Source organism: Neoarius graeffei, chromosome 26 (genome assembly GCF_027579695.1).
Source record: "Neoarius graeffei isolate fNeoGra1 chromosome 26, fNeoGra1.pri, whole genome shotgun sequence".
Lineage (NCBI taxonomy): Eukaryota > Metazoa > Chordata > Actinopteri > Siluriformes > Ariidae > Neoarius > Neoarius graeffei.
In genome coordinates, this window is record NC_083594.1 from 31,669,548 (window position 1) to 31,690,746 (window position 21,199).

Genomic DNA, 21,199 nt, shown 5'->3' on the forward strand with positions numbered 1-21,199 from the left:
TCATGAGTTTTTGAATATGTAGTGAGTCATCTGTATTTTTGAACTAGGTGGCACTATGGAGTTAATGAAGCCCACCTAGATTAATTTACCATATCAACTCATTGTATCATAGGCCAAATATATGTGCAAAATTTCATGAGTTTTTATCCATCGCAAGCCCCTCAAAACAGCATGGGAAAATTTCAAAATCCTACATTCCATCCAACATGGCTGACTTGCTGTTGGGCAGAGTCAACTACAACTAATGCCCCTTTTCCACCAAATCAGTTCTAGGGCTGGTTCAGGGCCAGTGCTTAGTTTGGAATCGTGTTTTCTGTTTCCACTGACAAAGAACTGGCTCTGGGGCCAGAAAAACCGGTTCCAGGCTAGCACCAGCTCTTTACTTGGCCAGAGGAAAGAACCGCTTACGTCAGCCGGGGGGGGGGGGGGGGGGGGGGTGTTGTTAAAACCAACAACAATAGCAAGACCGCGAAATCCATTATTGTTGTTGTTGTTGCTTCTTCTTCTCCGTGTTGTTGTTGCTTCGATGTTCGCGCCAAGGTTTATGCAAACGCAGCTACGTAACTGATGTATACAGTGACGTAATGACATGGCTCCCCTTAGCACCCCGAGCTATGGAAAAGCAAACTGGTTCTCAGCTGGCTCACAAGTTGAACGAGTTGTGAACCAGCACCAGCACTGGCCCTGAACCAGCCCTGGAACTGATTTGGTGGAAAATGGGTCACACCTTTCAAAATCCGACATACCCTTTTCCACCAAATCAGTTCCAGGGCTGGTTTGGGGCCAGTGCTGGTGCTGGTTCACAACTCGTTCAACTTGCGAGCCAGCTGAGAACCAGTTTGCTTTTCCATAGCTCACAGTGCTAAGGGAAGCCACGTCATTGCGGCGCTGTATACGTCAGTTACGTCGTTGTATACGTCAGTTATGTCGCTGTATACGTCAGTTACGTCGCTACGTTTGCATAAACCTTGGCGCGAATATCGAAGCAAAAACACGGAAGGTCTTAACAACTCCCCCCCCGCTGATGTAAGCGGTTCTTTCCTCTGGCCCAGCAGAGAGTTGGTGCTAGCCTGGAACCGTTTTTTCTGGCCCCAGAGCCAGTTCTTTGTCAGTGGAAACAGAAAACCCGGTTCCAAACTAAGCACTGGCCCCGAACCAGCCCTGGAACTGATTTGGTGGAAAAGGGGCATAAGTGAACTTTGTCCTGTATCACAAGAGTGTTGCTCACACCAAATCTTGTGCCAATCCAAACAATTTCATCCTCAACCATAGCTTGTTCTTGGTGGTGCTAGAGCTCTGGGACCACGCCCAGTCCCTTGCTCAGTGTAACTATGATTTTACACACCTTTGATCAAAACAGTAGGGCTTTGCACATATGGTGCAGGCGATAGGCCTGCACCTCAGTGCTCGGGCCCTAATAATAAGATAAAGAAGCAACATTGTTACAGAAACAGTAGGGCTCTGCACCTCGGTGCTCAGGCCCTAATAAAACAAAAAAAAACTGAGTGAAAACAATAGGGCCTTGCATCTATGGTGCAGCAGCCTCTGGTGGACACCAGAGGCCTTGCACCTCTGGTAAGAAGAAGAGAGGGTCCCATATACGATTCGTACATTGGGGGAGTGCCTGTTAGAGAGCGCACTTGTCCTGGGCCATCGGCATAGTGAGGTAGGGTGGCCAGTTCCTTTCCTCGCCGCCTTTCTTCCCCCAGTGTTTCCACCAGGTCCCCATTCACTGCTGGGTGGACAGGGAGCGAGCCCCAGATCCCCGTCGAGCCGAGGCTCGAACCGGGGACCGTTCGCTTAGTGGTCAAGCGCTCTAACCACTTGGCCACTTCGCCTCCGCACCTCTGGTGCTTGGGCCCTAAACATGCCAAAAACAATAGGGCAGGGCTTTTCAAAGTGTGGGGCGCGCCTCCCCTAGGGGGCGCCAGAGTTCTTCAGGGGGGGCGCAACGTGAGGAAAAATAAACCAGAATAAGTTACTATTGCGGACATTTAGCAAACTTCAGCTAGCCTGTGCCAGAGACAAAATGGATCGATTTTTAGTACCTAAAGCTACAGTGATTGAGGAGACAGAGTCTGGGCCAAGCAAAAAAAGAAGGAAGTATGACCACGATTATTTAAAGTTTGGATTTTCATGGACTGGATCTGAAGATGCTCCACTGCCGCAGTGTGTTGTCTGCCAGGAGGTGCTAGCTAACGATGCTATGAGATGTTTAAAATGTGTAAAACAAGATGTTTAAAAAAAAAAAGCACAGATGTTTAAAATGTGTAAAAAAAAAAGATGTTTTAAAAAAGCACAGATGTTTAAAATGTGTAAAAAAAGATGTTTTAAAAAGCACAGATGTTTAAAATGTGTAAAAAAGAGGTTTTAAAAAGGCACAGATGTTTAAAATGTGTAAAAAAAAGATGTTTTAAAAAGCACAGATGTTTAAAATGTGTAAAAAAAAGGGGTTTTAAAAAACCACAGATGTTTAAAATGTGTAAAAAAAAGATGTTTTAAAAAGCACAGATGTTTAAAATGTGTAAAAAAGATGTTTTAATAAAACTCATGTTTTAAATGTGTAAAAAAAGATTTTTCAAAAAGCACAGATGTTTAAAATGTCTCATCTCATTATCTCTAGCCGCTTTATCCTGTTCTACAGGGTCACAGGCAAGCTGGAGCCTATCCCAGCTGACTACGGGCGAAAGGGTACACCCTGGACAAGTCGCCAGGTCATCACAGGGCTGACACATAGACACAGACAACCATTCACACTCACATTCACACCTACGGTCAATTTAGAGTCACCAGTTAACCTAACCTGCATGTCTTTGGACTGTGGGGGAAACCGGAGCACCCGGAGGAAACCCACACGGACACGGGGAGAACATGCAAACTCCGCACAGAAAGGCCCTCGCCGGCCACGGGGCTCGAACCCGGACCTTCTTGCTGTGAGGTGACAGCTCTAACCACTACACCACCGTGCCACCCTGTTTAAAATGTGTAAAAGAAAAAAATAAAAATGTGTACAACAACCATTTTTTTAAATACGAATGGAACATTAAGTATAGCAACAACAAAAATTGTAAGGGGGGGCGCTGTTGTTTATTTGCTCTCTGAGGGGGGGCTGACTCTCCCACACTTTGAAAACCCCTGCAATAGGGCTTTGCACCTATGGTGCAGGCCATAGACCTGCACCTCGGTGCTTGGGCCTTAATTAGAATATCAAAATATGTTAATAAGATATGCTACTTATGTCCTTGCATATCATCCAACATGGTGCATACGTCACATTTTTTTGTCACGTGGTTGCACATGAAGAAGAGTGTTAGATAGAATGGCCCTGCTGAGAGGAACACTGAGTCCAGGACAGGGAGTCTGGTTATTTGAACCGTGAGAGCAGTTCCCATGGACAGCCTAGGGCAGGAATACATATCTGATTATTTTTTGCACTCTTAAAATCATCAGCAATGACCTGTAACAGTTACCTGAATGCAACAAAGTATGAGGGAGTGTGTCCCATGTCAGAAGCATGCATAAGAAGAGCCATTACATTCAAGCCATGCTGAACACTCCCAGGGGCGCCGCCAGAAATTTTGGGCCCCATGAAAGATTAGAATTTTGGGCCCCTCAACTTTGCCCACCCTCGTCACAATTGCACTGTATATAGCAAACTGTATATGGCGCTCGCTCATTAAAAACTTCAATCCTAAAGCATTTATGGGTTGTATTGCTGCTTACCTCCTTCTCCAAAGGGGGGTTCAGTGGTTTGGTAGGGCGGAGGTCCCCCTGAGGCTGAATCTGTGCATATTTAGGGCACCTCATTAGTTATGAAACCAGTTATTAGCACTAGTTATTAGCACCAGCATAACGTAATATTTCATCTTGTTTATCACACAAGTCAGTTCAGTTATTAAAATGGAAAAAATGTCACTGTACAAACTGTAAAAGTGTTCTCTTGATAGGCTAATCCAACCACGTTCATACTGTTCATTTACCATTCGCTAATATTTTGAACACACATGTGAGCGATGGCTACCTTTCTTTGGGAAAAACTGAGTGACCAGTTGCCTGCCTCTCCGGTCCCTCTCAGCTTTCAGCTCCCTTTCTTTACGTTTTTGACAGCCACTCTTCATATTTAGCGATCATAGACTGTACGCACTCCACTGCTGGCTGGCTGGCTGCTGCACCGCGACACAGCAGCAAGTAGCGTTGCACTGATCAGCACACAGATTTAACGCATTGCGCTTCTACCAGAACTGGACCGTACCATTTCGCAAAAGGGGGAGGGTTAAATGACAATATGTTGAAGAACTCAAGAAATAGACAACCTTGTTCAATTAGCTCATTTTACCAGATGGAATATTGCATTGTTGTTATTTCAAAAGTCTTATTAAAATCATTAAAAGCATATTATCAGCCCCTTAAAGGGCCCCATGGCAGTGCTGGGCCCCTAGAATTGTTCTAACCTTGACCCCCCTGGCGGCGCCCATGAACACTCCAACACAATTTCAGAGCCACATTAATGAATGGATGTATTGGATAGAAAAAAGTTAAATGAAGACAGTTATTTAAAAATAAATCCAAACAGGAAAAGGGAGCGTACAACTTTAAAAAAAAAAAAGAGAGAGAGGCACGACTAATTACAAATCGCGTAGTTCTCATTTCTCAGTAGCCAGCCAAACACCCTGATTGACAGGTTAGTCATACAGCACCAAGATGCGCAGTGAAATAGACACATATCGAAACTACCGAGTTAGAACAAGAAACATATACGCGCATTGACTTATAACCACACAGATGTTAATATCGAAGGGTGCCCTAACCCTTAACATTGCCGATAGACCATACGCGCACAACCCCAGAAACTGAAATTTTACACACAAAAAAATAATTCAGAACTCGAGCACGGGTTTCTCATCCTCCTCTACATAATTACAGAACAGAACAACCCCCTTCCTCGCTCTACAAAGCACCACTGCATACAACGGTCATTCCACCAGGTGCTCATAAAACAGAATGAAGGTTTTGATTCCACACTTCAGTAACACTGTTACTGGAAAAATAGCACCACCTCTGGTCTTGAAACCAAAGATCCTAAACTTTTTGTCGCACATCTATTAGTTAACGCAATCTTACTGTGCTGACGATTGTTCTCGATCCAGGTATAACCGTTTGCTCCGAGCTCAGCAAGTCTGCGCCTGGTGGCCAAGAGCTCGGAGTGCAGGTTGGTCACCTCCTGGCCTACAGACTGGACCGTGCCATCGACGTGCTGCGCCAGCTGCTTATTGTCCTCCATCGTCTTCAAGATTTTATCCTGGGGAACAGCCAGTCCACACAAAGGAGCATGATGTCAAACGCAGCAGGAGAGACAACGTTCCCTCTCCTTCTCTCGCAGAAAGAAACAATTCCAACAAAAAGAAACTCCTTTTTCTTCTGTGCCCTTCTCTCATCGACTGAAGAGACTCGGCTTCTGCCTGTATTTGTGTGTGCTGCGTGAGCTGTCTACATAGAGTATGGAATTCCAAGAGAAGAAATGGCGTGAGCAGGAGTTCCTCCTCTCTTACGCAGCTGTTCCAGGAGAAGACCCGGTGAAGTAGAAGATGACTTGCTTGCTTTTAAAAGGAACATACCATGTGTTTCAGGACCGAAGGGAGGATGGGAGAGGAAGCAGCGTTCCTACAAAACTCAGCAAACTTAAAGCTGCTGATTGTAAATTCCCACAGTAATTTCTAATGAGTAAATAATCTGCTTGGAGGTTTGCGGAGGTGGGAGGAGCTTACCAAAAATCTTCAGCTGGAACATAAATACCCTGCGTCAAACAGCTGTCAGACTGGCTTCGTCTAATCCGTATTCCTTTTTATCACACACACACGGACCCCTCACCCGTTCTCCTCAGTGTTTATGCCTGGAACATCTTGCGACGCCTCCGCCCCCGCGCGTTTATAATATATAAAATATAATAGTTTGTATTATATGGACACGAGTGTTTTACTGAGAAATACACCACTCGTATTTTTCATACGAACTACGTAGGACATGCAGAACCAAAACCGTGACATAAATCCCTATGTCACTCGTGAGGAAATCAATTAATTGTTTTGATAAATTTGGGTACTTTTTGTTTATTAGCGTGTCTAGAATGAAAAGAAAATCACACGTTGGCTTGAAGATATGAAGTTTATCTTCTTGTGTTGAAAAACTCGCACTTTTCATACGAAATTCATTGCGGATCTGAGTGACATATTTAAATAATATTGGTTGGCGTCAAGTGGTATATCATATATATTCCATTCAGCTATACGCTTCCGTAGATTTAATGACATGTTGTTGAGTTAATATAAAGAAGTCTTAATCATAATTGAAATAAAGCAACTGACTTAATTACACCTTAAAAAGCGACTTTGTTTGGTTAATCCAACAAAAGAGTAATTACGTGAAAACTTTGTTATAACAATATCTTATCACGTTTTTACAATATATTTATCATGTAATAACATGATATCACGTGAAATTACGTTATCACGTAATTTCATGATACGAAATTGTCATGTTATAACATGAAATTATCACGTTATTTCATGATAAATTATCACGTTATTTCATGATGTTTTCATGTAATAACGTGAAAACACCTTATCAAGAAATAACGTGAAAGTACGTCATAGGCTAGGCTACTTCCATTAAAAGCAGACGTCCTAGCCTAGCCTACTGTATAACTTTGGTCGAGCAAAAACACTGAGCAAAAAAACATAGCTGAATCCTGAATGACTCAGTTTTGTATAAATAGGGGACTACATAGGCGGCAAAATGTAGTGTTTTTCCTGCCATGGAAGTGCACTTGTATACTGAGGAGGAAGCAATTTGCATTACAGCCGCAAATGAGGATTCAAAATGGCGCCTCGGCTCAGTTTTCCCTTCCTCCTCAGTATACAAGTGCACTTCCATGGCAGGAAAAACACTACATTTTGCCGTCTACTGTATGTAGTCCCCTATTTATACAAAACTGAGTCATTCAGGATTCAGCCATGTTTTTGCTCGGTGTTTTTGCTCGACCAAAGTTATACAGTAGGCTAGGCTAGGACGTTTGCTTTTAATGGAAGTAGCCTAGCCTATGACGCACTTTCACATTATTTCTTGATAAGGTGTTTTCACGTTCTTACATGAAAATATCATGAAATAACGTGATAAGTTCATGTTATAACATGATAATTTCGTATCATGAAATAACCTGATAATTTATCATGAAATTACGTGTTATTACATGATATTGTAAAAACGTGATAAGATATTGTTATAACAATAAAGTTTTTCCGCATGTCGGGGCCGCGGATGAGTTACTCTCCCTTGATCAACGAAGTCAGTGGGGAATTTGTGGTTATTATCCATACAAACAGCGCGAATCACAACTTAAATGAGTGCGGTTCAGTTTGACATTATTGTCAGTCCGTTAGATAAACATTTAATTTTATTAAAATCAAAAATTAATATTTAGAGCCTGTGGGCTACAAAAATAATAGTCATTAAAGTAGCCGGCTGGACTTAATTGTGTAGTCAGCTGTATGGCCGGCAGCCGGCGCTTGTGGAAAGCCCTGCATTCCGCGCAGAATATAGAATTGAATCAGCTCTGCGCATGCGCCGTGCGGCACAAAAAAATGGCAGCCACCATGAAGGAAGGAGATCCGGAGTTTTCAAACATTTGCTTAAGTGTGAAATCGCAAAATGGTATTCTAGCGAACAACAAAATAGTAAAGATTCAGAAAAACAAATCATTCAGTGATCATTTTAATATTGTAATTTCATCCGAACTAGGCCTAACGGTCGATTTAGAACTACAAAAAGTCCGTGTGTCAGACATTTTAAGTACCTTTGTAAAAGTTTTGCAAATGTTGCAGTCAGCATTTCAAATACTAACTTAAAGTTTTTGTACAAGTTTCAGTTGATTAAACTGTCATATTTTATTAAATGTGTCTGCTTTTGTAATAAAAAAGTACTGAAAGTAAAAGCAAACAGCATTGCGATTTCTTATCCATCCATAAAAAAAAAAAATCCCTCCCTCCCGACTGAAAATTTTTTTGCTCACCCGGTGGACAGGAAACGGATTTTTTTTAAGGATGGCCTGAGTGTGGTTACCTTTAGCTGTCAACTTTGTACATGCAATAACATAGATTCTGTGCAAAACTATTTCTGTCACATTAACGGCCACCTTAAAAGTCACGAGACAGTGCATTGTATGTTTGAGGGTTGTACCTTTCAGACAAATATTTATGGTACTTTTAAGTCACATAAAAACAGGAAGCACAATCTATATACTCTAAAAGATTTTAAAGTCGGCATTGTAAAAACAAGTCATTCAACCTTCAGCTGATGGCAGAGTAGATGATACAGACTCAGAAGTTGGTAACAGTATTGCGGATTCTGATTGGGATATTGAAGTTGACCCTGAACCACAGAATTTGCCAAAAATTATAGAGCTAAATTTTGCGTGCCTTCTACTGAAATTGGAACACTATTTCCATGTTCCAAGTGCAGCCATTGATGAACTGTTTACAGAATTGCATTATTTGATGAGCATTGCATGTGTGCCTTTATCAAATGGTGTCATTGAAGAGATCTTTGAGAATCACAACCTCAGTGTAGATCAGTTGGTCATTGAAGAACTGACTAACGCATTATCTTTTAACCCATTGTTAAAAGCTGTAGCAAAGAATGGGCCACTAGGTACTGCTTTCAGACGGGGATGGTATTATAGGGAGCACTTTGGCATTGTTGATCCAGTTGAATACATGCTTGAGTCTGAAACAAATAGGCCTAAGACTTTTCAGTATATGCCCATATTGAAATCGCTGCAACAGTTACTGAAACAGAAGGATGTACTCAATAAAGTAGTTGATGCTGGGTCACATTCAGTACATCAGGAGCAATATAGATCTGATTGAGATGGTCATCACTTTCTGAACAATCATTTTCTATCTTGTGAGGAAGTTAGAATCTCTTTGTGTCTTTATATAGATGATTTTGAAATCTGCAACCCATTCGGGACCTCACGAAAAAATCATAAACTCTGTTCAGTTTATTGGGTTTTAGGAAATCTGCCACCAGGTTCTCATTCTGCTCTCTCCTCTATTTACCTTGTGTTGTTATGTAAAAGTAATGATGTGAAGACCTTTGGCTATCAGAAAATATTCCAGCCCCTTTTACATGACCTTGTCACTTTAGAGCAGCAAGGGGTTTTCATCGACCATTTTGGAGCATTCATTAAAGGTACCGTCCAGTGTGTAGTTGCGGATAATCTTGGAGCTCATGGATTGGCTGGTTTTGTGGAAAGTTTCTCTGGGAAGTATATCTGTAGATTTTGTACTGCCACACACTCAGAGATTCAGTCAAAAGAGGTGAAAACTGGTGTATTTCATCTCAGGACTGAAGAGAGCCATTGTGTACATGTAACAAGAGCACTTGAAAGAGGAAAACCCTGTTGTGGTGTGAAAAATTCCTGTGTTTTAACTGATAGCCTTTCGTACTTTAAGGTTACCACAGGTTTTCCCCCTGATCTTGCCCATGATCTTTTCAAGGGCATAGTGCCTGTTGAACTAGCTGAGTGCTTCAGAGTTTTGATAAGTAAGAAGTATTTCTCCTTTGAAACTCTAAATCACAAGATTCAGACATTTCCATATAAATGGGGAGACCAGGTTAATCGACCTCATTTATTACCAAGTACTTTCCACACTAAAAATACAATCGGTGGCAACGCAAACGGCTCGAAATTCGCGGTGGTCCGGTCACCCGAGGCGACTTAATTTGTCATTTGGCGAGTAATTCCTGTCACTAGCCAGCCCGGCTGGCTAGTTGAAAATAAAAAAGATATATGAAGCGAAGATTCAGACACACCGTCAACTAAAGCCGCCACATATTAAGCGTGTGCCGTGTCTGTGTTAATCGATGTGTTTATCGGCAGGACGGTCAGGCTGTTGGTTTTTTCACTACTGCGCATGCATATAACAGACATCCCAAGTCTCCCGGAAGTTCCGGGAGTCTCCCGCATATTGATAGTGGTTCCCTGATGCCCGCAAATTGGATAATATCTCCCGGAATCTAGAGCAAGCAAGCAAGAGCGTGCACGCGAAACATTAAAGGAAAACTCCGGAGTGAAATGCTTTTTAGGTCTATTTTCGCATTATTGGGAGTGCATACGTTGGGTTGCTATCACAATCACGTCAATCGGATGTGTTTTGAGAAAATTAGTTTTTTGTGATTTCAACCGGAAAGCGCTAACACGGCAGTGGCCGGGGCATGTCTTTTTGCCGCTACAAAACGCTAGTTTTAAAACCATTGCAAAGCTCAAAATAACATGACAGTTCTGTGGAAGTGAGTGTAGGGTTCCTACAAACAAAACGAGTTGTCCCTGGCTCTGCATGTGCACGGATAGAGTGTGTTAGAAGAGTAAATAAAAATCCAGCGACCTTACCTGCAGTCAGTCTTCCTCAGACGCCATCTTGAGTGGACAGTCCGTAAAAGTTGAGTGCCGAGTGCAGAGCTCTGCACTCAAGTCCACTCAAGCTCTGCACTTGACTTTTACGGACTGTCCACTCAAGATGGCGTCTGAGGAAGACCGACTGCAGGTAAGGTCGCTGGATTTTTATTTACTCTTCTAACACACTCTATCCGTGCACATGCAGAGTCAAGGACAACTCGTTTTGTTTGTAGGAACCCTACACTCACTTCCACAGAACTGTCATGTTGTTTTGAGCTTTGAAATGGTTTTAAAACTAGCGTTTTGTAGCGGCAAAAAGACATGCCCCGGCCGCTGCCGTGTTAGCGCTTTCCGGTTGAAATCACAAAAAACTAATTTTCTCAAAACACATCTGATTGACGTGATTGTGATAGCAACCCAACGTATGCACTCCCAATAATGCGAAAATAAACCTAAAAAGCATTTCACTCCGGAGTTTTCCTTTAATGTCTGCATCGCGCATATGACGGAGTGCGCGAAAGAGACTGCGCGTGTGCCTGTTCATGAAGCGCATGCTAGACAAAGAGCATCCTGATTGGTTTACAGACATCCCAACCTGCAGACCCCCCGCTGATGGGGAAAAAAGTCCAATATATTATTATTTGTTGATATTATATTATGGTGCTCTGTGTTGTTCTCATTTATGTATTTAACAACAGTATCAAAATACTCCGGTTCTTGAAATAAATGCACATTAGTCATGAACAATGGTAACTACTCTCTTTTGTGTTATTTTTGACAGAAGTAAAATTCATACATGACCAAATTTTGGCTAGTTGATTTTCTGTTTGGCTAGTTACTTTGGAAGGTAACTAGTCCGGCTGGCTGGTGAAAAAAATATACAAATTTCGAGCCCTGGCACACGAGAATTGGTGTTTCTTGAGATTGATACCATTAATTATTGGAAATCTAGTACCAGAAGACGAACCAGCCTGGCAAATCATTCTAGATTTGAAGGATATTGTTGATTTGGTAGTGTGCCCCGTCCATACTGATGAGTCAATTGCATACTTGGAAAGTAAAATATCAGAACATCAATATAGGTACCATGAACTATTTCCAGAAAACAATCTGCTACCAAAGCATCACTTTTTTGAGCACTATCCAGTGATGATTCACCTCTTTGGTCCACTCGTGTGCTTACGGACAATGAGATTTGAAGCGAAGCATTCTTTTTTTAAGCAAGTTGTTAGGCATATGAACTGCTTTAAAAACATAACCCTGTCTCTTGCCAATAAACATCAGTTAATGATTGGCCATTACATGCATTCATCAAACGGTGAAAAATCCTCTCTGGAAGTTTCACGAGTTTCCACTGTCCCTGTTGAAATCCTGAAAGAGGATGTCGTACTTACCTTCACTCAGAAGTACCCTGATGCCTCTGTAGTTAATCTGACCTCAAATGTTTCTGTTGATGGCATAAATTACAGAAAGGGCATGATAATAGCACATGGGTCAGTTGGTGGCCTCTCAGATTTTGCAGAAATTGTGCAGATTTGTGTTCAAGAAAGTTTGGAATTCATTGTGAAAAAAAATACCCTCATGGTACAGAGAACACTACCGTGCCTTCCAATTGGATCCATCTCCATCAAATGTTTCTTTCATCGAGCTAAGTGAACTAGCAGATCGTTATCCCCTTTCTGACTACAAAATTGGAGTGTTCCACATGGTGACAGTGAAAAGATACATACTTCAGGTAATTAACAATATATCTTTAAACTTCAAACATATTGGACAACTGCTGCCAGCTTATGTCACCCTCTACTGTACTCTATAGGCTCAGTTAATTGGCACTAGTGACCTATCATCCTCACTACATTTTTCATTTGAGGTTTAGTTGATAGAAATTGACAAAAGAATTTTGGTAGGGCAATTGAATTTTCATATTCACACACTTATATTTAAATGTAAGTGTGTGATGTTTGCATATTGTGAAAAATATTGTGAGTTTGTCTAATAGTTTTGCGGTCCAGGTTTGGGCTAAATCTGTGTTTTTCTTTTAATACAGAGTAAGAGTTGGAGTGGACCTAAAATGACAGACTGTGTAAAGCTTCGGATTATCCTTGGAGAAAACAACTCTGAAAAATTGATCTTGCCGTCTGGAATACCAGAGTCTGTTGACGACCTTAAACTTGAGATTAAAAGACAATGTGCAGTCACAGAGGACTTCAGATTGCAGTATATGGACGTTGAATTTAATGAGTTTCTAAATCTGACCTCAACAGTGGATCTCAAACACTTGAGTACAGTCAAAGTGATCACAAATGCACAGACACAGTAGGCCTAACTACTGCAGTGACCCTTTCAAGTGCTCACGAAGATTGTGCTCCTCAGATGCCTAGAACTCTCTCTGAAGACTCTGTGTCCCTGTCTTCTGCGGACACAGATATACTGTCATCCCCGGAGTCGGCTTCATCAACTTCTTCAACCCCGTCTACCTTATCACTAAGAACTCAAGCCTGGCCAGCAAACTTCCCGATACCAGAGTTTACTTATGAAGCAGAGCTGCAATTGATGAAGGGCAATCAGGAATTTCTCAAGAATGGCACCTACCTCAGCCCAAGCCCAAAACTCAAGTCTGCCATTTTAGAAGCCTTGTCTACAGAAATCTTAAAGTTCAAAGTATATCCTATGAGTGCTGAGTTCGACACTGTTGCAGAGGCTTTAATTAAAAGGCACCCCTGTCTGAAAGAGCAAGGCTCTCTCTGCGGATTTTATGGATGGAAAATCAGTTTAAAATACAAAATGGCAAATTGTCACACAAGTTTAAGAAATGCAACCTCTGAATTGCTCATCAATTCCCTGAAGCGCAGACAAGGTGACATGTGTACAAGTCCAAACCAAGTTAAGAAACCCCGGAGAGCAGAAGTAAATTTCCTTCCAGACTATCCTGCTGGAGAAAATAAACAAAGCCTTGAGAATGAGAGGCAGGTGCTACTGTCTGAGGTTAACAAGAAGGACAACTATCAGGTCATTAAAGTAAAAATGGAAAGAACCTTTGCCCTTAGGAGGCATGAAATTGTGCATAACATGCCCTTTATTTCAGAGTTCAAAAGCAGATGGCCAGCACTCTTTTCTGATCGTGAGGTAAGTCTGAGTTAATTGTCCAGTTGTCAACATGACACACTGTAAGTAGGGATGTACAGAATCCAGATTTTGGGGTTTATGTATAGCCTAATGCTGGGTTGTGTTATAAGTTGTTGTTTTCTGCCTTCTCTCCCCATTCCTTATCTGTCCAGATATGTGCCGAGTTTACACGAATTACCACAATCCCACTGAAGTCGAAGTTCATGACAGAGCTCGACAGTATCTGCTCCAAGCTGTCCGCAGTTTGCTGCAAGAAAGGAGGAGTAGTGGGGCACAAAATCAAGGATATCATGGCTGCCGTTGAACAGGTTTGTTATTAGTTATGGGAAAGAGCACGCAGAGTTACTAATATACCTATTATTGAAACAAGATAAAAGTAACCCTAGGTAACATGTGATTCAGGGTACACAGAAACAAAATTCAACATGTTTTGTAAACTTTACCAAGTCTTTAATCATACCAGAGATATCTATGTAGAAATGTGGAGACTTTTTCCCCTAGATGTTTACATTCATGTGATCATCTTATTTGGTAGTGCCTCCCACTTCAAAAACCTGTGTTCCAATTTATGAGGTGCTTAACTTGCGCATGTGAATGAAGTAATATACAATCATATTTCCCTCTTACAGAATCAAACCCCTGCCACTAGGAGGGCTTGCAACATGAAGGCTCTAGTTGTGTATTTAAATGAAGATCCTGAGAAGCTTATCAAGGAATACCTGATAAGTGAAAGTGAATGTTATAGACTGTATAGAATTAGCAGACCGTATAGAACTGCATAGAATCAGTAGGTAGCAGTGATAATTTCAATTGTAAGATACTAATGCCAGTATCCATAAAATTCCAGAATGGATGACGTACAGAGAGCTAAGGGACTGGGTTCATTTTAATGATTTAGTTTTATAAAATTTGTATTTAAAATCATAGTTATTGTTTGCATAATCATGATCATATAGCCTCCTGGGCAAAAATAAGGTGAACAAGATTATAACGTTTTGTGATTACTTGTTTAAAAAATATTGGTGAAATATAGTGCTGATAAAAAGTTTGTGAACTGTTTGGAATGCCCTTGTTTTTTTGTGTTTAGTCATAAAATATGAATTTCATCTTCATCTAAGTCATTAATGTAGACAAACACGATGTGCTGAAGTTAATAGCACAAAAGAAATGGTTACATTTCATGTTGAAAATATCCATGAAACTAGCCTAGAAATCTAGACGTACCCTAGCGGTAGCAAATAGTTATGTTCAGCAAATACGTCTAGTGATGAGCCATAGGGACTTAGTAGGTCTTGTAATTGGTCCTACATCAGTGGTGTAGGACCACTCACAACACTCTGTGTGCAGAGAGTCCTTGGGCGGGCTTAGCCAAGAATTGCGGTCGTTTGAATCTGCTTTTGTCACCTTGTTCATTGCTCTGATTGGTCGTAGCACTATCCTATTGTGTGCAGAGGCAGTTTGACAGACAACTGCTGATTCTGCCCCTAGGACTGAGTTCGGTCTATCATTTGTGGCCAGACATTTTAATGTTAGTCTGGCTTGTCAGGCTACAATGAAACAGCAGATGCATACAAATGTAAGCGAACCTTTGGCATATTGTGTTCATCTTCACTAATGACTTGAATGAAGCTCAAATCACAATTTATGGCTGAATAATGCAAAAACTAGTAAATTGCAGGGTGTTAAAACTTTTGAGTAGCACTGTAAGTAAGTGTTTCACAATATTGTATGCATTGTCTGTAGCAAGTGTATGATTTTAGATGTTTTTTCTCTTCTTTCTTTCAATTGCTCAACCAAGCTGTCTTACAATGCACAGCTGTGATAAACTGTTTTGTTTTGCCCACGAGTGTAAATTTACACATTGTTTCACACATCATCTTATGACTCCTAAAATGTCTGTCTCTGATTCATGATATAGGATGTGAACTTTGACGATGCCCAGAGCCAAATGGAGAACACCACCATTGGGATCTATGTCATCACACATGAGGGTGCAGATGCCACTGAGCCACCTGAGGATGTTGGCATCATAGTGGAGGGGGTCACTGTCCTCAGTAACATTGAAGATGTCTCCAGCGCCACTGCTCTACTGTTTGGGGTCATTTATGTTTTGAACTTGAGCTACCCTTCCAACCTGAGGTACACTTTCGAATTTATTCAGAAGGTCCTGATGGGAATTGATAGTCGCTGCCTTTCGGACAAGGTCCAGGTACTGAAAAATAAACTTTTGGGTTAAGCAGTATTGTGAGATGTGTGGGCAAAGGTGGACTATGTTATGGACTGTTCAGTTGTCCTTAGACTCGAAGTCACTTGTTGTACCCCAACTGCCTTTCTGTGGAAACCTGTTCCTTCAGTATTATGAGATGTGTGGGGAGAGGTGGATTTATGGACTATTCAGTTGTCCTTAGACTCAGTCACTTGCTGTACCCCAACTGCCCTTCTGTGGAAAAATGTTGCTTTGCTTACTTACTAATTAGGTAATTGGCCTAGGTTTGGGAGGACAATAGGACAGATAGGACAGTTCCTATATGTTCTTAGCAGATCATTTACGGTTACGATGGTCAACTGTAGGTTCATGGAACTGAAAATTGTGTATTTCTGAACTGTTGTGTGTAAAGAAACTAAATATTCAGTTTAACTGAAATTGTTGAAATCAATATACACAGCTGAATAAATGCAGGTTTATTTTGAAAATGGTGTTTCCTTCTACAGCTTATTTACTTGGATTTACACAAGAATATTGTGTTTTGTGTGAATTTACATAACAATGTTATGTCAAGTGTGGTTCCACGCAACTGTTACTTTAAAGTAAATTAGCTTGACTGTGTTTTACTTATCTGTGAAAGGTTAATTGATTGAATAGAACAGTGTCAATTTGATTGAACATAACAGCGTTAATTTGATTCAACATAAGAGTATTTAATACAGATGAGCTAACCAAGTTACTTTGAATATACTCAACTCACTCTTGTATCATTTACTACATTTTATTGAGCTCATATTAAAGAATACAGTATCTTAGAAGCTATGCAACCAGGGTTCGTACGGTCATGAAAAACCTGGAAAAGTTTTGGAATTTTAAAATTAAATTTCCAGGCCCTGGAAAAGTTATGGAAAAAAGTATTTTGTTCAGAAGTTTTGGAAAAGTCATGGAAATCTATCTAGTGTTTCATCGATTATCTTTATAAAATTGATGTGCCGTAATAAAATGTAAATCGCCACGAGTTGTCTTGGAAATGTTGTCTAGCGCAGTCTGCGTAGCCTACTGGCTATAGTCTGGCTAACGCGACTGCAAAGCTCTACGAGCTGTTGGTCTGGCCAAGATATTAAGCCCAACCGTTTCCCAGAGCCCGTGGTTGGCCCGCCTCCCTGAAATGCCTCAGTTTGCTACTGGTCGAAGCCAGAAAAGGCTGTGATGAAGCTTAAACCAATCACATCACTTTTTCCTCTGACGTATGCGACGCGACGGGGCTAACTGGTAGATTAAACTCTTACCGAAGCCGGTTGGGAGCAAGGCGAAAACGTCCTTCCTTTCAATAAATACCTCCAGGGCTGCTCTTTGCTCCGTTTTCAATGAGAACTTCCCGTTGAATGCTTTCAATACAGCATCTATGCGTAATAGATGCGGAAGCGTGAATGAAGCACTTCCAGCATAGATTCTGTAAACAATCTATGGCTTCCGGTCGCAGTTCTACTACGTCAGTGCCTTGAACACGCCTCTACCCAGGGCCGTTGGAGATGCTCAAAGTTGATTGGTTCCTGATTTTTCGGGAGCTTGGAAGAGCTGTAGATAGCTTGCCTGGCTAGACTAAGCTCGCAACAGGCCCTCATGTTGCGTCATGCTTAGGATGGGTGGGCCCAGGCTATACTGGCTATGCCTGTTGACTGCCACACCCAGTGTTGCCAGATTGGGCGGTTTTCAAATTAGGCAGGTTTTAGTGCCTCCAGGCAGTTTTTGAGCATTTTTTGGGCTGGAAATCATCAGTCACATCTGGCAACCCTGGCCACACCCTCCTCGTAACGTGCGACGTGCTAGTAGTTGTAGCGTGCTAGGCGTGGTGCGTCAAGTTTGGGGATGCTGGGACCTCCCCTGCTCGAGCTATGAGCGTCCAAAGTCGGGCTGGAGCCCGGGATATAAACGAAACCTAAGCGGAGCGCCGCGGCGAATTACGTCCCGAGGCGCGGGGCTAGTGCGCCCTGCCCACGCTGGTTCTTTGGGGGGAGGGCAGAGGTCTCTGGCTGCCAAGTGTGGGGCAGCTAGGACCTCCCCTGCCCGAGCTACGGGCGTCCAAAGTCGGGCTGGAGCCCGGGATAGAAACGAAACCTAAGCGGAGCGCTGCAGCTCGCCTCAGGGCGAATTACGATGCTGGAGCCCTGGAGCTCTCGTTTGATGTTTGATTTTTTTTTTTTGCATGTACAGATGGTAAATAAGATATTGGATTGGATAATATCCTCAGTTTTATGACAAAGTACCAAAATGCTTGTAATGCACAAATTACAAAGTTATGGGGTTGGGCCTGGGCAGGGGGTGGGTTGCTGAGAGCATGGCCTATGGGTTTGGGACAGATGGACTGGATATTTGGGGAAACATGGACTGTGGGTGTGTACTTGCATATGTGATGTGAAGGGGCATGAGGTACAGTACTGTAGTCGTCTGTGTGTGTGAAGAAAGGGGGCAACAGTGTTGTGAATGGTGACGTGAAATAGGTATGTGTATGATGCGATTGTGCATGAGGGGGGCTGCTATGTAAACTAGTGTTGGGGGCTGTGCTATAAATGCGATGAGCAGTGATGAACCAGCGATGGTCATGGAAATTCAGTAAAAGGTTTTGGAAAAGTTATGGAAAAGTCATGGAAAAAAACTGGTGAAAAAGTGTAAGAACCCTGTGCAACACACTTTCGTGCAACCACTTGACATTTTTAATTAAATCCAATAGAACATTTTTTTGAGTGTAGCATGATATTGAACTCGTCTTCAACTCGTTCAATATCATGCTAGTTGAATGGAATATATCTGATATACCACAAAAAAAGCCAGCCAATATAATAATAATAATAATTACATACATACATACACACACTTCCATTTTTTTATGTCTGTTGGTATGTTTTCCTCTTTCTCTCAAAAGCCAACACTAGCAAGTTGGTGCTGTCAGTGCAGCAGTGAAGTAACCTTTCCAGCTGGTGTAGCGTTCATCAGTAATGTTAGCAAATGCTAATAAAGCAGTGAAGCCAGTGCTATCGAGAGCAAGTAGCACAGGCTAACAACCAAGAAACTAAGATTTCTGTCTCCAGACTCTTCTTCCATGCACGCTTGCCACAGTATTTTTCACTCATACTTAAGTATTCATTTCCCTATGTAATTTGTTTAGTTACTTTTAAAATCAACATTGACAACTACACACAATGGAGCAACCTGGTGCCATGCCACTAATCCCTTGCAAAATCCTTTGCCCTGTTGCTTTTTTGGTGTATCTGGCTAAGTTTTGGCTGAGCTGAAGTCCCAGCGCTAACAGTAACGGTTTGCCACTGACATACACACCCTCTTTTCCAGGTTTTTTATGTCCGTTGGTATGTTTTTCTCTTGTAAATATGCTATCTAAGTTTTGGTAGTCTTTTGGGTGTTCAGCTTCTCTTTCCTGGCGAACAAAGAAATGTTTCTGCGCATGCACAGCAGAAAACTTTCCCATTGAATATTTGCATCAGCTCCAACGTGTGATGTCATGTTGTCTTGACAACCGTGCAATATTGTAAACCATATTCTACGCTTATTGTTCATTGGGTAGAGTGACATAATACACGGAGGATAAGGGATATGCAAACAATATTGCATGCTATCAGATCAAATGAATGAAACCCGCTAGAAGGGAATATAATACATGTTTTTATTCCATCAAAAAACATGTCCTGTATATCTAATAATTTCTGATATTTCAGTCTGTTGGCCTCACTCCCAGTGTTTTCCCGCTGACTTATTGCATGTTGTGAAAATGGTGAACTGGTTCAAAATTAAAATTATTTTGATTAACTTGCATATTTTTTGTGGATGTGTGTATATAAAGAATATTATACAGTGATGCAATGATATGAAGTTTATCTTCTTGTGTTGAAAAATATTTCACTCATTCGCTTCTCTTACTCATGAAATATACATTCACCACTTGAAGATAAACTTCATATCTTAGTGCCACCATGTAATATCCTCAATATATATTATATACCATTCACAAAAAACGTACATAAAAACAAAAAAAAAGTTTTTGTTTCACAAACTGATGCAAAAGGAGCATAGGAAAACTAAGTTACACACAAAAATCAGTAAGGAATTGCATCTTAACCAAAATAGATTTGTGGTGGATTTTTACCCCACCCTCAAAAATCTAGAGGTTTGGGATGGGGGTGGACCCATGTCCCCTCAATGTTTACAATGTCCCCATTGGTCCCCACCATAACGTTCTCTGCGGAATGTTACCGGGACATTATTGACATTTGTAACACTTTTGGTCTCATTTGGTCCTTGTGCAACATTCGGAATGAGATATAACTAGAACTTCAGGGAACGTTCCGATTTGGTTCCTCAGATAATGTTCTTATTTGGTCTTTCAAAAACATTTTAAGAATGTCTCGTTTTTTGGTCCTACTTAACGTTATAATGGAGATGTTAAAGTGCATATTCTGGACCAATTTCGTTTTTTTTATATGAAAGTATGTCCCTTTACACACTCATCCAGAAGAGTAATTTTGTACAAGGCCATCTGTCTACAGCAGAAAAAAATAAAATAGCAAAACGCGTCTGGGAAAATCCCAAGGGAGTCTGGAGCCAGATTCATGACGTTACCTGCGGAAGCGCCAGCAGGCTGCGCGAGCTTACACAGTTTCAGTGCACAGCCTGTGTAGACCAAGCACTCCCATTTCTCTCTCATTGTCTGGTCTTTTGGAAAACGATGAGTACTAATCCCATCAAGATCGGTGTTGCTACACCCTCCTATGATACATCTGTTAACCATTTTAATAATTACGTGATAACGTTGAAGAAATTTGCCGAAAACCACCAGGATCAGAAGGATTCAGAAGGAGGCGTCCCGCACACAACGTCATGAAAATCAGTGTTTCCCGGGAAATCCAAATCCCAAGTTTTTTCAGAGGAAGACCAATTCGCCTCAAATGGCTTGATTTCAACTGAATTTTTCTGGTATTGCGCAAGGTTAAAAAAAAAAATTGCACAAAATGCAAAATGTGACAAATATTTGACCAAAGTTTAATATAAAATAGGAGAATTACAGTGAAACCTCATGTTACGACCACTTCAAAATTACAACAATCTCAAAATTACGAACAGTTTTTCACGATCCTGATTGCTTGCTTATATATTTCATTGGTCGCGGCCTTCAATAATGCGACCACCTCAATATTGCATATTACGACCATTAATTTCGGTCCCACCCGTCGAAAATCAATGTAATTAAACCTCGAAATTACGGACGCCCCCCCGTCGTGTCAAAACACTGGACACAAGAGCTTTCACGACATCCAGTTTACATCATGCCACAAAATTTTTTACGTCATGCCGCAAAATTAAGATCGACTTGTATGACAATGAGTAGAAAACGTAATGAGTTG

General features: G+C 41.4%; 1 protein-coding gene across 1 annotated transcript in view; it reads right to left on the minus strand.

Annotated features, from left to right (window-relative positions):
- LOC132874203 (kazrin-like) overlaps nt 1-5,713 on the minus strand; it is a 175,278-nt gene extending 169,565 nt beyond the window's left edge. The window contains exon 1 of the mRNA XM_060910193.1: nt 5,122-5,713. Within this exon, the coding sequence (XP_060766176.1) occupies nt 5,122-5,281 (160 nt within the window). The 5' untranslated portion in view covers nt 5,282-5,713. The remainder of the gene's footprint in view (nt 1-5,121) is intronic.
- Between the last annotated feature and the right edge of the window lie 15,486 nt (nt 5,714-21,199).